Raw genomic sequence first — 13957 nt, 5'->3', positions numbered from 1 at the left:
AGGCTGACAGCTAGTAATAAGCCAAACTGTATATTGGCTTTGAAATATTTTACAGTAAATCCTACTAGTTTAATTTAATAGTAAACCTTTCCCTTGTTTCTATCATTGGCTTCAGTGATACTCAGGACATAACATGTATTCCAGAGTCCATCACTCTAATTAACTCTTCTTAATATGAAATACCCTTAGCAGAGTGGATGATGTAACCCTTACACTGAAAATCATGTTATTTACGGTCAATACTGTTGAGCTACTACAGTGGTGTCATGACAATGAGCCTGCTGTGGTCTTAATGCGTACAGAGCCAGCATCAAGACCTCCCCGTCACCGCCGGTCAGGGAGCATGCATGAATAAGAAGGAACTCGGAAATAGTCCACAAAAGGATGACTTAATTTGTTGCGATTCGCTATGGTTCTTCTGCCATGGGCCCCGGCTTTATAAAAAAAAAAGAAATCGGCATATCGTGTTCAATTACAGGACAAATACAGTCAAACGACTCTCTTTGATCTTAGCTGATGATGGGACGCGTTGCTTGTCTGCACCACAGATCAAAGGATTCAGAATTACTGTACGATATCAAAGTGTGGACAAAAGAAAGGACGAAACAGAGTCTGCCTCTTACAAATTGAAGACAAACAACATGGGAAGATGAATAGTGAAGCACAGCTCTGCCTTCTAAGATATAGCACTGAACAAATCAGGAAGTTACATTCACGGCCTGCGAGTGTGCGTATCTTTAAACATGGGTGAGTGTACAAACACAGTATAGTGTGTCATATGCAGTATCAAGGCTGCATCCACGACTCTCCATCATTCTGACACGGTGATATTCAGCACACACTTTTCTCCTACCGGTTCCCTACGTGGCGCTTGATCAGGAAGAGAAGGGGCTGCCATTTTCTGATTCGAGCCCTTCGACAGCTGTGGTGAAATTCAAATCTAAATTCAAATGGAGGCCAACATTACCCGGGCCCTCAATCTTTTCCCTCTCCAGTCTCTCGCCGTAAAAGATTTATTCTGCGGGTGATAAACAGGATGCAGCTGCTCTTAAGCCTTGGAGGGGCTGCAAGCTGCCGAGTGTTTTCACTGATGTCCTACGAGCCCAATCCGACTGCACTGGAGTAACCTTCTAAAGCAACAGCTCCCTCTAAAGACACAAACCCAGGCCTGGCAGTAGAAAGACAAAAAGGGCTCTGCGAGTAGACCCAAAGTGCAACTCAAACCCAGCCAATCCAAATGACACGGAATCAGTACAGAAACACCAATAGGCATTAAGTAAATATAAAATACCACAAACATAATACATAATTAGAGGCTATATAAGCAATACACATACAATAAAACCCAACACTGGTGAGAAAAGACATCAAAGGGGCCAAAAATACAAAGAGTTCCGGTTGGAGTCCTTTGTAAGTTATCGGCATGGTCTTTGACGTATAGGTAATTGACCATATTCACACAGAAGCCATTCTGCTCTTACTCAGGAGGTGGGAATCCCCACCCACCCACTGAGCATGACATAATTGCAAAAAGGCTGCTGTGTGGATATAGCGAATACACCTGGCATTTAGTTACCACACATTTCCAATAAAGACAGGGCTCTTACCACTTCGTCCTCAGACCAGCACTTCTCTATGAGTTTGGGTACCGGCTTCTTCACCAGACGCTGTAGAGCCTTGCCTGCGTCATAGCTGCTCTCGTGAAGCTGGGGAACATCAGGCATATTTTTTACAAACTGGAACCTTTGCATTGTTTGTTAATACAAGTGTTTTTTGTGGCTTTCGCCTTTTATTATTTTTTTATGGAGGGATAGACAGTAGGCTGACAGGAAATGGGGAGAGAGATGGGGGGGTTGACATGCAGTAAGGGCCGTCGGGATCGGGAGTCGAACCCGCGGCACACTGCCAGACTGGATTACCAGCCAAGGTGCCTGGACCGCTGAGCCACGGCCCAGGCCACAAGTGTATTTATTAATGGGACTATGGGCCACTTGGGAGAGGTTCAAGTGGCACAGTCAAATTCACATCAAATTGAACTATGAAAAATCAGACCCATCTGAAGTGAGTGGTGCTGTGCTGTGCTGTGCTGCACTAGCCCTCCTCCCTGGCCTCTGTGTGTGTGTGTGTGCGCGCGCATATGTGTGTTAGGCTGCGCAACAGTGACACTTGGTGGTGAACAAACACTATAACGCTATTTCCGTGCTCGGACACAGCCAGGGACACACATTGTTGTCTATAGGAGTGGTTAGCACCACTCAAAAATGTCTCATTAGACTAACAGCTCATTTATACTTCATTGAATTGAAAGCTACGTATTTTCAGCGGAGTGTAGGTCATTTTAGTCAATCTCTACCTAAAACTAAGTGCCAGAGGAAACACCATGAATATAAACAACACAGTGACAAAAGGAAATCGCTGTGCAGCTATAAAGCCCATGTCACATTCGACTGGGTGAAAACAGGCACAGGAGAGTGCTCTCGCTCAGGAATAAACAAGCATTGCTCATTGGAATTGCAAATGGCGAAGAAGGTCGAGAGACAATGACCTGCCAGTGATGTTAATTCTCCGTTTTATAGAGTCTGAATATAAATGTCCTGTTTATGATGATTCCAATTGCTTTTTTCTTTAGCTCGATTCCTTTTTGCACTTTAAGGTGCTTACAAAGTGGGGGAGAAACCATCCATTAATGCCTCATGTATTGAGCTTCAGAGGCCTGGTTTATGGCTATAGGTTTTGCTTAGCTGCGCCCTTATTGTAGCCCATCACTGTAGAGCTAACCTTCCACAGGAATCCCGGTATTGTACTCCAACGTCCAGTGAAAAACATTTGGTTTCAAAGCGCCGGACCTGTTGTGCCATTACTTACTGTGTTAAGTGCGTTAAGTGTCGTGTCGTCTCGAGAGGCTGCTAGGCACCCGTCTTCTGTGGACCCTCCGTCACACATCCCTGCGAAGGCAGCCATGCTCCTGTGAACAGACACAGTCGTCATTTAACCAGCCAGGCCAAGACTCCAATATATAAAGGTTATGACTCGAGTATACCACAGTTTCATCCTACGGTATCTTACCTTAACAAGTACAATAAACACATGGAATGACTTCTAGATAAATATGAACCAAACAGTATTTTAGAATCGGAAGCCTAAAAGGTCATTTTTTTTGTTTATTTTTTCAATTCAAAGGAGCTTTATTGGCAGGAGAAAACATAAATTTTCTTCATGTTAAAGCAACACATGCATTGTTGAAATCCATTAAATACTCATGTTGATAAAACACTTCTTTGACATCACATGTGTTATAAGCTTTTGTTGTCAGGTTACAACGGGATCACTACAAAGCTAATACCATTGTCCATATACTACTATATACAATTTGCATTCGCAAATGATGTACATGTTATGATGTACAGTTCTTGAAGGTCATCCCTGAACACAACTCTTTACAACAACACGTGCACTTTGGCATGTGTGTGTGCAGCCCCTAGTGTCTCGCAGCTCACCTTGCGGCTCTGAGGTACATGAGCAGGTCACAGTCGTTGACCCCGGGCATCCAGACCAGCTCCTCATTCTCGGTCACGGGATGGCCACCGGGAGAGGGGAAAGGCTGTAGCTCTGGGAGCTTGGCCTAATTACAATCCAGGGAGAAGGAGAGGGACAGATGGTGTCACACTACAAATAGCATACAACGCCTGGAGAAACGATCAGCTTTCAAATGCTCGTCATTATTACACTTCTCACTGTGTGACAGAGACGTGCCAGTGGTGGTAAGTTGTACGGTATGTTACGCAGTATTCAACGAGAAATATGCACAGTGAAAATGTATCTCCACCCAGGAGGCAAGTCGTAATAACAATAATGAGATGCATGAAGTGACATCTCTACATGAAGTCGTGAAAGTACCACAGCATGTGATTAGCAGTTGTACATCGTCTCTACCAAGGTGCCTCCCTGTCTCTCTCATAGATATTCAATGTCTACCTCTCACCAGCTTTCGGTCAATACAATGAAGTCTGATTGTTAGTTCCCTGTGTCAATTAAGAGTATGTCTTGTTTTTTTGCTACCACGTGTTCTCTTTGCAAGACCTTGGGGAGAGGAACTACTCTCTGTAATGTTATTGTCATTACGCTCCACAACTTGACAGTTAATTGTACATGAAACTGAAAAGGAATGGCATGTAGAATGAGAGTTTATCTAAAAGGTGGCAGACACTGCTAGCAGTCTCATGAAAGAGACATCAGACAGCATGCTCATTCGGCTACATCCCATCAGGGACACCCGGGGTCCCCAGAAGAATGAGGAACCTGGCTAGATGTTAGCCCACTGAGAGAATGTATAAGAATGATTATTCACTCTCTCCAATGTTATCTTGTATTTTACTACCCTTAACCCATTTTGGGCGGGAACCCCTTTTGGTGTTAGCATTATGTTATGCTTTAGCTATTGAAAAATAGCAGATCTACAAGCTCATAGCGTGCCACCGAGTGGCGCGCTACAAGCTTGTAGGTCTGCTATTTTTGAAAAATCAAAGAACCACTGACATAGAAACATAGCTTTTTCAGAAAACTGTCGGATGTAGAAGACATTTTTAGAATCTGATCTCAGGTCAAAATGAGTTAAAGGTGCATCATAGATGCTTTTATTAATAGACTAAGACGACTTGACTGGACTATGACGGACAACAGTTTATTTATGCCATGATGTTCATCAGTGTTTCCGTCTTTCTTTTCCTTAACATGAATATTTAAAACCACTTTATTAGGCCAGGTAAATGACATGGGGAACGTCAATATTCTAAAAGGGGCTAAAGACGGACTTATGACAGCTCGGACTGAGTTGAATGTGATTTCAGAGTGTGCCGTCATGTTTATGAAAATATATTTTGGTGTCATTCTAAACATTGACCTGTGGGTGCATATTTGCGGTTGGCCAACAGTACTGGTACATCCCATGCAGGGACAGGAGCGCTGCGACTGGCTAGTTAGTAGTAGTATAGATCCAACAAGTCGGACAGACAGTGCCTGATTGGCTAGTTCCAGTCCATATAACGTTGACTGACCTAGTAGTATGTCATTGTAAGACTACGGCATAGTAGTATGCATTTAAGACAGACAGAAGTGGAGATAACAATGAAATCATCTCTCCACTGCCAGCTGAATAAACAATCTTGCCTAATCATTCATTTTCATTGCTTTAACTTTTACTGCACATCTCCAAAACATAGGGGATGTAGAATAATACAGTAGTTATACAAATGGAAGGCAAAGTTCCACACCAAGATAAAAGACAACCTGACATCAAACACAGGAGGAGTGTATTTAACAATGACTTACTTGGTGACTAGGGCCCACTCTGATCTCCCCTTGTGTGCTGTTTAATCGCCTGAAAAAGAGAAAGAAGACTAATTGAAACAATCATTTTCCTAGCAGCATTTCAGGTCCCACTCAGACCTGGGAGACATCTGACTGGGCAGGTGTGGCGTTTAAATGAGCAATATTATTATTATAAACACAAACTCAAGGAGTACTCAAGGAGTAGGAGCAGAAACCAAGTTCAAGGAGTAGGAGAAGAAACCATATAAGAGACAAATTAAATCTAAGAGTAGACACACTGGTGAGATTCTCTCTGCTAAAACAAAACCATCTGTAGGGAATTAATTCCCTATATATTAGTGACAGTGACATAAGTGACAAGTTGTATCAAACCACATAAAGTGTTTTATGCCGTAGAACAATTAAGTGTATATGTATATACTCCTAGAATGCTCCTGGGGCCTAGCTAAGCAGAGCACATTTGCAGAGCTGATATTTTGAGGTGTGGTGATAAAACAGGCTCCCCTTAAAAAAAATGGGGGGAGGTTGGCTGCCACTCTGCTGGGAAGAGAACCTCCGAAATGGCTGCCGGTACAAATGTTGGTAGCCATAGCAACTGCAATTTAATAACAGTGTTCCGAATCTCCAGCTGCAATGGATTAAAGAAAATGACAAGATGTTCCTTTTGAAAATGCCTTTTTCCCTCTGTTGCCTTGGTAACGGCGCCGGTTTTCATACAGCCAAGCGCGGGGCGGCCCAGAAACTGTCAGTATGATTGGCACCCGGAGGAGCTCTCGCTTCCATCACAGGGACTGGCAGAGGAGACCTGTATGAAACCTGAGAGGCCAGGTCCCTCCAGTCTCAGGGCTCTAACCACAAGCCCTTTGACGGGTGCATATTTGAACCCCGTATGCCTCCCTCCCTCCCTCCCTTTGCCTACACAGTCCTGCCTCCCCACCAACTCTGACTTACAGCAGGAGAGTTGTCAGAGGAATATTCCATACCATCATAAAATGTGGGCAACAGATGCGTGGCACAGAGAGACCAACATCTGATTCTGAACTTCAGCCGGGATAGGTATGGCCAACCGCTTACAAATTAGATAGTTTGTTCAAGATATTTTTTCCAGCCCGGCATAAAATTCTTTGTTTAAAAACTAACCAGCTGTTGACCAGGACAAGTCACATCAGCTGATATCAGTTTTCAACAGGAGTTAAAGTCTGACTCCCAGTCAAAGGTGGTCGTCTAGATCTAGTGTTACATTACATAAGAAATTAATTATCTCCGACAGGCCAGATTGGCCAGAAGCCCTTGTCCGTAAGCCGGTCTGTGATCAGCTAAAGTCGGACACACTGGACCGATCGGTGTGAAACTTTGCACACACACTCACAGTAGGCCAAGAACGTCCATGCCAAATATATATATTTTAATTGACCTCATGGTGGTGCTATAATAGACCACTTGCCATTTTTGCCTATAACTCTTGAACCGAAAGTCATATAATACAAATCTCTTTCCCTTAGGTTCCATGGAACACCCCATATACAGTATGCCCATTTCTGCCTGTCATTTAGCATTTACTTCAAAACATACTTTTGTAACTACTCCTACAGATTTTCTCTAAAACTCACAAATCAGTACAAAGTATCTATTGAGTCATGTGATCAAGATGTATCGGTACTATACCGATTCTTATTCTGTTCGGCTATAATTGCCTTCCAAAGTTTGTGCAAAAAATATCTACAAACGCTGCACCAATAGCGATTGTCTCTGCATTGTGATCAGTGGTTGAAGTGCTATTTCCCCCACTAAATCAAGCACAAATGTTCGTGACAATGTCTGTCAAATAGGATTTTGATACCACACTTTTGCCTGTAATTGCCTTCAAAATCAGACCTGTCTGAACTGAGTGGTGCTGTACTCTACTCATGCTGTATGTACTGTACTGTACTGTACTAGCTCTCCTCCCTGGCCTTGTGTGTGTGTGTGGCTGCAGTGACAACAGTGACACTTGGTGGTCAACAAACACTATTTCCGTACTCAGAAATATAGTACTCGGCCACAGGGACAGACATACGGACACACATTGCTGTCTATAGAAGTGGCTAGCACCACTCAAAATGAGTGATCAGGGCATGAAAGAAAGAAAGAGCCATATATCACCACATTCTCTATAGAGCGAAATAGCGCATGTCCAAAACTTCCCACAGGGCATAACACAACGCAATCTTTATATTATTTGAGCCGCAGAGCGGCGCAAGTGCTGTTTTCGGCTGCGTATGTTGGTGACACCATCGGCCAATCATGGATTGTGATTTTTATGGTGACACCCTCGGCCAATCAGGGATTGTGATTTTTATAGTGACACCCTCGGCCAATCAGGAACCACCGTTTTTACATAAACATACAAAGTTACATCGGGGCATATGTCGTTGTTGTCCCTCGGCCAATCAGGAGCCACCCTTTTTACATAAACATACATTGTTATGTCATTAGCCAATCCCTGATTGGCCGAGGGGGCCACCAAAAATTACACAATATGTTTACATACGTCCGAAATGGTTGAGAAATTAGTTACGGTGTGGGGGTCCCCAGGGGGTCTTGTACTGTACTGTCACACCCAAAATCATCATATACAGTTAATATGTGTGTGTGACTGTGTGTGTGTGTGTGTGTGTGTTAGGCTGCACAACAGTGACACTTGGTGGTCAAAACCAACCAAACGCTATTTTCGTGCTTGGACAGACCCAGGGACACAGCCAGAGACCCAGGGACAGACATAGCTGTCTATAGGAGTGGTTGCACCACTCAAAAATTAGGAAATCACTACAATCACTTAATTTCCACCCACCGTCCATCCGGGCTATGGGACTGCAACTACGCTACACAAAGCTTACATTTGGGAAAAGTATAGAATTGGCTAAGCTTTGTCGCTCCCTTCGGTCAATGCCCGTGTGCAAGTTCAGATCTATTGGTCATTCCACTGAGGAGAAAATACGGTTCCAGACACACAGAGGTTTCTTCATTTTATAGTAGGATAATACAGGATAATACAGCAATAGTAATAATAACTGGGACTGTGTTGGAGAATATAAGACTATTGGATAACTCTTGATGCCATATGTTATGTCAAACAGAAATCAAAACACAAGAGAATTGTGTAGACTACATAAATATACAATATTTTTTTGATCTACATAAAAAGGTAGCAATCAAGTAACAATAAACATGTAATTTTGGTAAGCAGTACACTAAAATAGAAATGTGAAAATACTGAGTGAGTGAGTGAGTGTGTGTGTGTGTGTGCGTGCATGCCATGTGTGTTGTGTGTGCGTGCAACATCGTCCCTGTGGGAGAACTAACTTTCTATAACTGTGTTCCCAACTGTGTGCACCCGTCCAAGTCCAGTGAGCTTTGGCAGCAGGCTGGAAGAATGACAAATGAGGACGTGTGTGCAACAGAATATAGGAGAACGAATGGCTGTCTGCAGACCGACAGCCATGTTTTAGTCAGGCAAATCCTGAGAGGTAACTTACTCGGACCGTCTACAAAACAAATGGAAGAATCTGCACGGGTCCTGAGAGAGGAGGCAGAATGCAGATGTATTGCAGATGAACAAAGCTACAGGTATGCACGATGACGATCACAGAAAAATACTTGGCATAATGCATAAGCAAGGCACACATGTATATACGATACAGTTACAGTTGAATCTATGTTACAAAACAATGACATACCTTGTTGTAATAAAAACATAATAATTTCATGGATTTCCTTATTACATTGTGAATGTTTAATAAACAATATACTGATATCATACTTTAAGCTAGAACTATGGTCAAGCATAACCTTAATGAATTGTTCACTCAACCAGTTATGCATGATTATTTCATGGCTGCTAAACCACCTGGTTATTGTAGCATTGATTGATTTTTTTTTATCGTAGTGTGCAGCCTGGTACAATCAGCTCACGTATATCGTATTCAGTTAATATGAATTAGCCTAAAATTATTTCTTTTTTTTTGGAAAGCAATTACAGGTCCGACGTATTTATAAACCCAAACAACAACGTGACTGTCTGGTCAACTTTTCTGTGTGCAATCAAAGCTAACCCCGCCCCTTCCATCAATTTCACCCAATCACCGCACGCAGGTCTGTGGCACACTGACATAATTGTAGCACACAATAACACACAGAGACTGATCTATTTCTATTCACTGGTCAAATACAGTCATTTGCTAGACATCATTTCTACGAGAGATGGCACGCGGGCGGTTGTGTGCATGCATAGGGGGAACAAAGCACACCGTGGCTGCCCCGCACCACGCCATCATGTCATCTCGATTGTAAACATGAGCACACAGGCTACTGCAAAATGGGAGCCAGACAGAGCATTTCTCTCCCTGCATCTTATGCTCTTCATGCAACAATACAGTATAGGCTATATACATTCTACATCCCCCCCAAAAAAACATCAACAACGCTAGGACTGTATGGGGAAATAACGTTTCGCGTGGCATTCGAAATACCTTTATGCGATAGCGTGAACGACGCGTAACGGTATGTGATTCGGAGGGGCAGTGTTCTGGCTAGACTATATCGTTTAACAAGCGTTCCGTTTCCATGTTATAACAAAACCTATCGGCTCGTTTTCGTCTCGGGACAAAAGACAGTCGGCAGCAATAATGACATTCATTCAGGTAGCTCAGCAAAACATATTACTACAGTTTGCCAGACGGATGGAATGCGAGCGAGGCGCAAAATGAAGACGAGTTGAACGAACGAACGCTCTCCTCCTTTACGCTAAGCGCGAGAAGAGGATAGCAGACCTACCTCCGTGGACTGAACAAATCGTCCATTTCTGACATCGAGCTCTAAAGGCTGAATGATGACACTTTGTGTACAACGCTCGTTGGAATAGACTCCCCTCTCTCCCACCTATTTGTAGGTGCTCAAAATGGAGAACCACGCACGCATTGATTCGCTCTCACTGAGCTTGTGCTGTGACCTCAGCCCGCACGCACACGGCGTAGCCACTAGCTCCCCCGCTCCACGGAGAGAGACGACTGAGCATGTGCTACGACCTTACACACACACATACACACACGCATGCAGGCACGGCGAGCCAGACAGAACACACACACACACACACACACGCACACACGACACGATCTGGATACGGCATTCATCTCTCCTCGTATGTCTGCAGCGCCATAATAAACAAGGCTGAATTTGCAAGGCTGCAGACACAGTGCTCGGCATACCAAACAAGCAGGGAGGGAGGGAGGGAGGGGCAGCCCAGACTGTGATTGAACGGAGCCGAGCCCCGAGGTGGGGGGTTCCTAACTAACTAGCAACATTTGAGTATATGCATAACAGGGACTTTACTGTCACCTCCGCTACAGCCAGTAGCAATATGCATAATATTATGCATGTATAACACTCTAATATGGGTGATTGTGTTAATTGTCAAATATGTTTGTGCAGATTTTTTTTTTTTATGTAGGCTGTAGCCTACTCTATTATGAATAAAGTAAATTGAATTCACATTGTGCAATGACATACTGAAATGGAGCTTGGTTATTGTGAATAATATTGTGTGTGCTGTGCATTGTGCAAACGTGTTACACAACAAGAGACCCACCCAAATAAACGGTCTACTGTGGTTCAGCATTTATTTGGCTAAAGGTTTCATGTCTAAAGTTGACACAGGTAGCACAAGTAACTATGCATGGAAGGCATCAAGCCTCCATGGAGTTCAATGGCAGCTTGGAAGAGATTATTAAAATGTCTGATACCCTGAGAGTAAATGTCAGAACAGCTCCCATAAGGCCATGCTGTCATTCAACAAAACAGTAGCCTAGGGTTCCAGCCTGATTCGCTGCGTTCCGTGGATCTGTTTTGTAACCGAGTAGTGAGTGACAGAACAGATCCATGTAATGGAATGCAGGCTTGTAAAACAGCTGATGGATACTTAAGCCAATGCATTATAATAGGCCTAGGTGGGTTTTTGTGTTTTTCTAAAATGGCAAAAAGAGCAGATCTACAAGATAACAACTCGCTATTTATCGTACAGCGAATTACACAAGGGAAAATGTATGACGCGGACGTAGTTGTTGAAAAATAATAACCAACAGGATGTTTAAACACAGAGACGAAGTTTGAGGTGTGTAATCATCCTGAAGGGCATTATTTTTAAACAACCACCACCGCGTCATACGCTTATTACGCGGAGCTACTTTATTAATAAATTGACCAAAAAGTAACAACAAAACGAGGTATTTTCTTGCTTACGGTAATGAACGGCACAGGCCATCTGCCCAGCTGCAGCACAGTCGGAAAACAATGAAGTGAAGTTCAAATGTTTTCAAAAACATTCTTGAGAGCAACGTTTAGCTGTAAATGACATGGTGTTTTTGTTTACATGGCTGTCATCAGTGTCATGTAATGTTGGATACAGCATAAAATACAAGCAGCGCAGCAGGTGCTCTGACACTTTGATTAGACAGCGGTCTGTTATAGAGCGGAGATTATCAAGAAATAACACACAGCTGAATTCAGCGATTGACCAATGAGAATCAAGCATTCAACCAAGCCGTGTAATAAATAGGGCTAAAGTGGTTACAGAGAGAGAGAATACAGAGCGGTTGAGATAATGAAGTAGGGGCAACCTGATAGCCAAGTAGTTGGGGTGCCTACTCTAGAAATTGCCTAAAAGCCAAACCAAAAAACATGAAATAGTACATACAGTGATGTTACATTTGTATATGTTCTGCATTTTTGACACAAATTTGCACAAGGACATTTTGATAGAGGTTTGGATTGTGCAATGTGCAGTTATACCATGTCATGATGTAACTGCTCCACTTAGCTTGTGTCATTGATTATAAATTGTTCGTCCAAAAATAGCCTCCTCTTTGACTTACATTACACGGTTAAAGCTCTCAAAGTCACTCTTTTAGCACATAATGGAATTAAAAGGTAACGACCCAAAACTGTAAAGTGTCCTTTGGTATAGAGCCAATTGGAGGAAAGGATGCAGTGAACTCTGAATAACTGTAAAAAGCTTTTAAGACAGTGAAAATCTCAGATCTACAAACTCACAAAGCATCACAGGCGAATTGCGATGCCTTGTGAGCTTGTAGATAGTCTATGTTGTGGCTTTTTTGTTGGTTCCAAACATTTCTACAAAGTCAACAAAACCCACTGACGTATCTGGACTATGGGTGTACTGTACACAGACAAAATATGTCAATGTCCACAAGTTGAATGACATTTTTGGTTTGCATTTACTTTCGTTAGTGCATTGATACATTACTATTCCACAATCTCCGAAAGCTATATAGAGTCTGGACCTTATTTCCTTTTCTGCTAAGCAACAAGCTATATATGCTTAGATGTTTTCTATTTATATTAGGATAAATGTGCGCGACTGTAAAGACGAAACGGAAGTGGCGAGGAGGCTCCACTTTCGCTTTATCGCATACTCATGAGACCTCTTCTGTTGGCCAAGACTGTATGATGGAGCGTTTGGAAGTCGCGGAGGCAACAGTCTGGTAACGCGAGACTAATACATTACAAACAAGCACATCTTCTCTTCCTTTTGGCATGTTCTGTCTGTACTGTCTGGTTAAAAAACGTTTGACCACCCAGGTGCATACCGTTCCCCAATCACCCAGGCCTACTTATGCTCTCCCTCAATCTAGCCTGGGCAGCATTCCATTTCGTGTTTATGATCCGGTCGGGAGCGGATGATAACTTTCGTCATGTTGTAGTCAATGATTTGTAGTCATCTGGCAGGAAACCACAAGGCGGAATCAGTACTATGAATGATGGGTACTTCTTATTCCGCCTTGTGGTTTCCTGCATGATGACTACAAATCACTGACTACAACATGACGTAAATTACCATCCGCTCCAGACGGGTTCACACTGCGATTTTGGAACAATAAAAAGAATAATAATTCAATTAACTAATATTCTATCAAACCAATAACAAATAATGCTAATAAATTACACCAATCGTGATAATGATACTAATAAATAAACAAACAAAACTAAAACTATTTTCACAAATTTCTCTTGAGCTAAAAAGTTTGAGATCCACTGTCCTAGAGTCTCCTAGAAACAGCATAAGACTAAGGCTATACTGTTTCAAATTAAAAACATTCAATCCCTTTTTCACTGCATGTGGCATAGAAAAATGACAGGTGTGCATGTTTTACTATTACACTTTTGTACAGTGAGTTGGCCTAGATGTATTTAGTATCTTCTGTAACTTATTATCAAAGTAACAGTTATGCAATTTATACCAAGGAAAGTAATGGAGTTTAGAATAAACATTTAGTGTGGAGCCCTGCGTACTGCATAGGCACTCATAATAACTCAAAGGTAAGTAAAACAGCCCTTTAATATGTATCTTAAATTACTGCTATGTCACTGAAGACATCTGAATATAAAGGACTCCCTTCCAAGACTAGTGTCCTGTAACAGTGTGTGTGTGTGTGTGTGTGTGTGTGTGTGTGTGTGTGTGTGTGTGTGTGTGTGTGTGTGTGTGTGTGTGTGTGTGTGTGTTACTTCCGGGGTAATCACAGTGCTGTTCTGTATCACCATCAAGATTTTGTGTGCCTGGCTCCGTTTGATTGGTGAA

The 13957-nt window shown here is 42.6% G+C and overlaps 1 protein-coding gene across 6 annotated transcripts in view; it reads right to left on the bottom strand.

The window, feature by feature from the left end:
• The window catches only part of rerea (arginine-glutamic acid dipeptide (RE) repeats a), a 181818-nt gene that overhangs the window by 33313 nt on the left and 134548 nt on the right, over window positions 1–13957 (bottom strand). For 5 of the 6 annotated variants that reach the window (XM_079496026.1, XM_079496030.1, XM_079496028.1 and 2 more), the window contains 4 exons: window positions 5329–5377; window positions 3498–3622; window positions 2866–2965; window positions 1608–1706 (listed from right to left, as the gene is read on the bottom strand). In XM_079496026.1, coding sequence (XP_079352152.1) covers window positions 1608–1706; window positions 2866–2965; window positions 3498–3622; window positions 5329–5377 — 373 coding nt within the window. Of the gene's footprint in view, window positions 1–1607; window positions 1707–2865; window positions 2966–3497; window positions 3623–5328; window positions 5378–10140; window positions 10224–13957 lie in introns of those variants that run through there. The other variant, XM_079496031.1, reaches the window with a different exon arrangement.

This window comes from Electrona antarctica, assembly GCF_951216825.1.
Source record: "Electrona antarctica genome assembly, chromosome: 2".
Classification (NCBI taxonomy): domain Eukaryota; kingdom Metazoa; phylum Chordata; class Actinopteri; order Myctophiformes; family Myctophidae; genus Electrona; species Electrona antarctica.
This window is presented reverse-complemented; position numbering and strand designations above follow the sequence as displayed.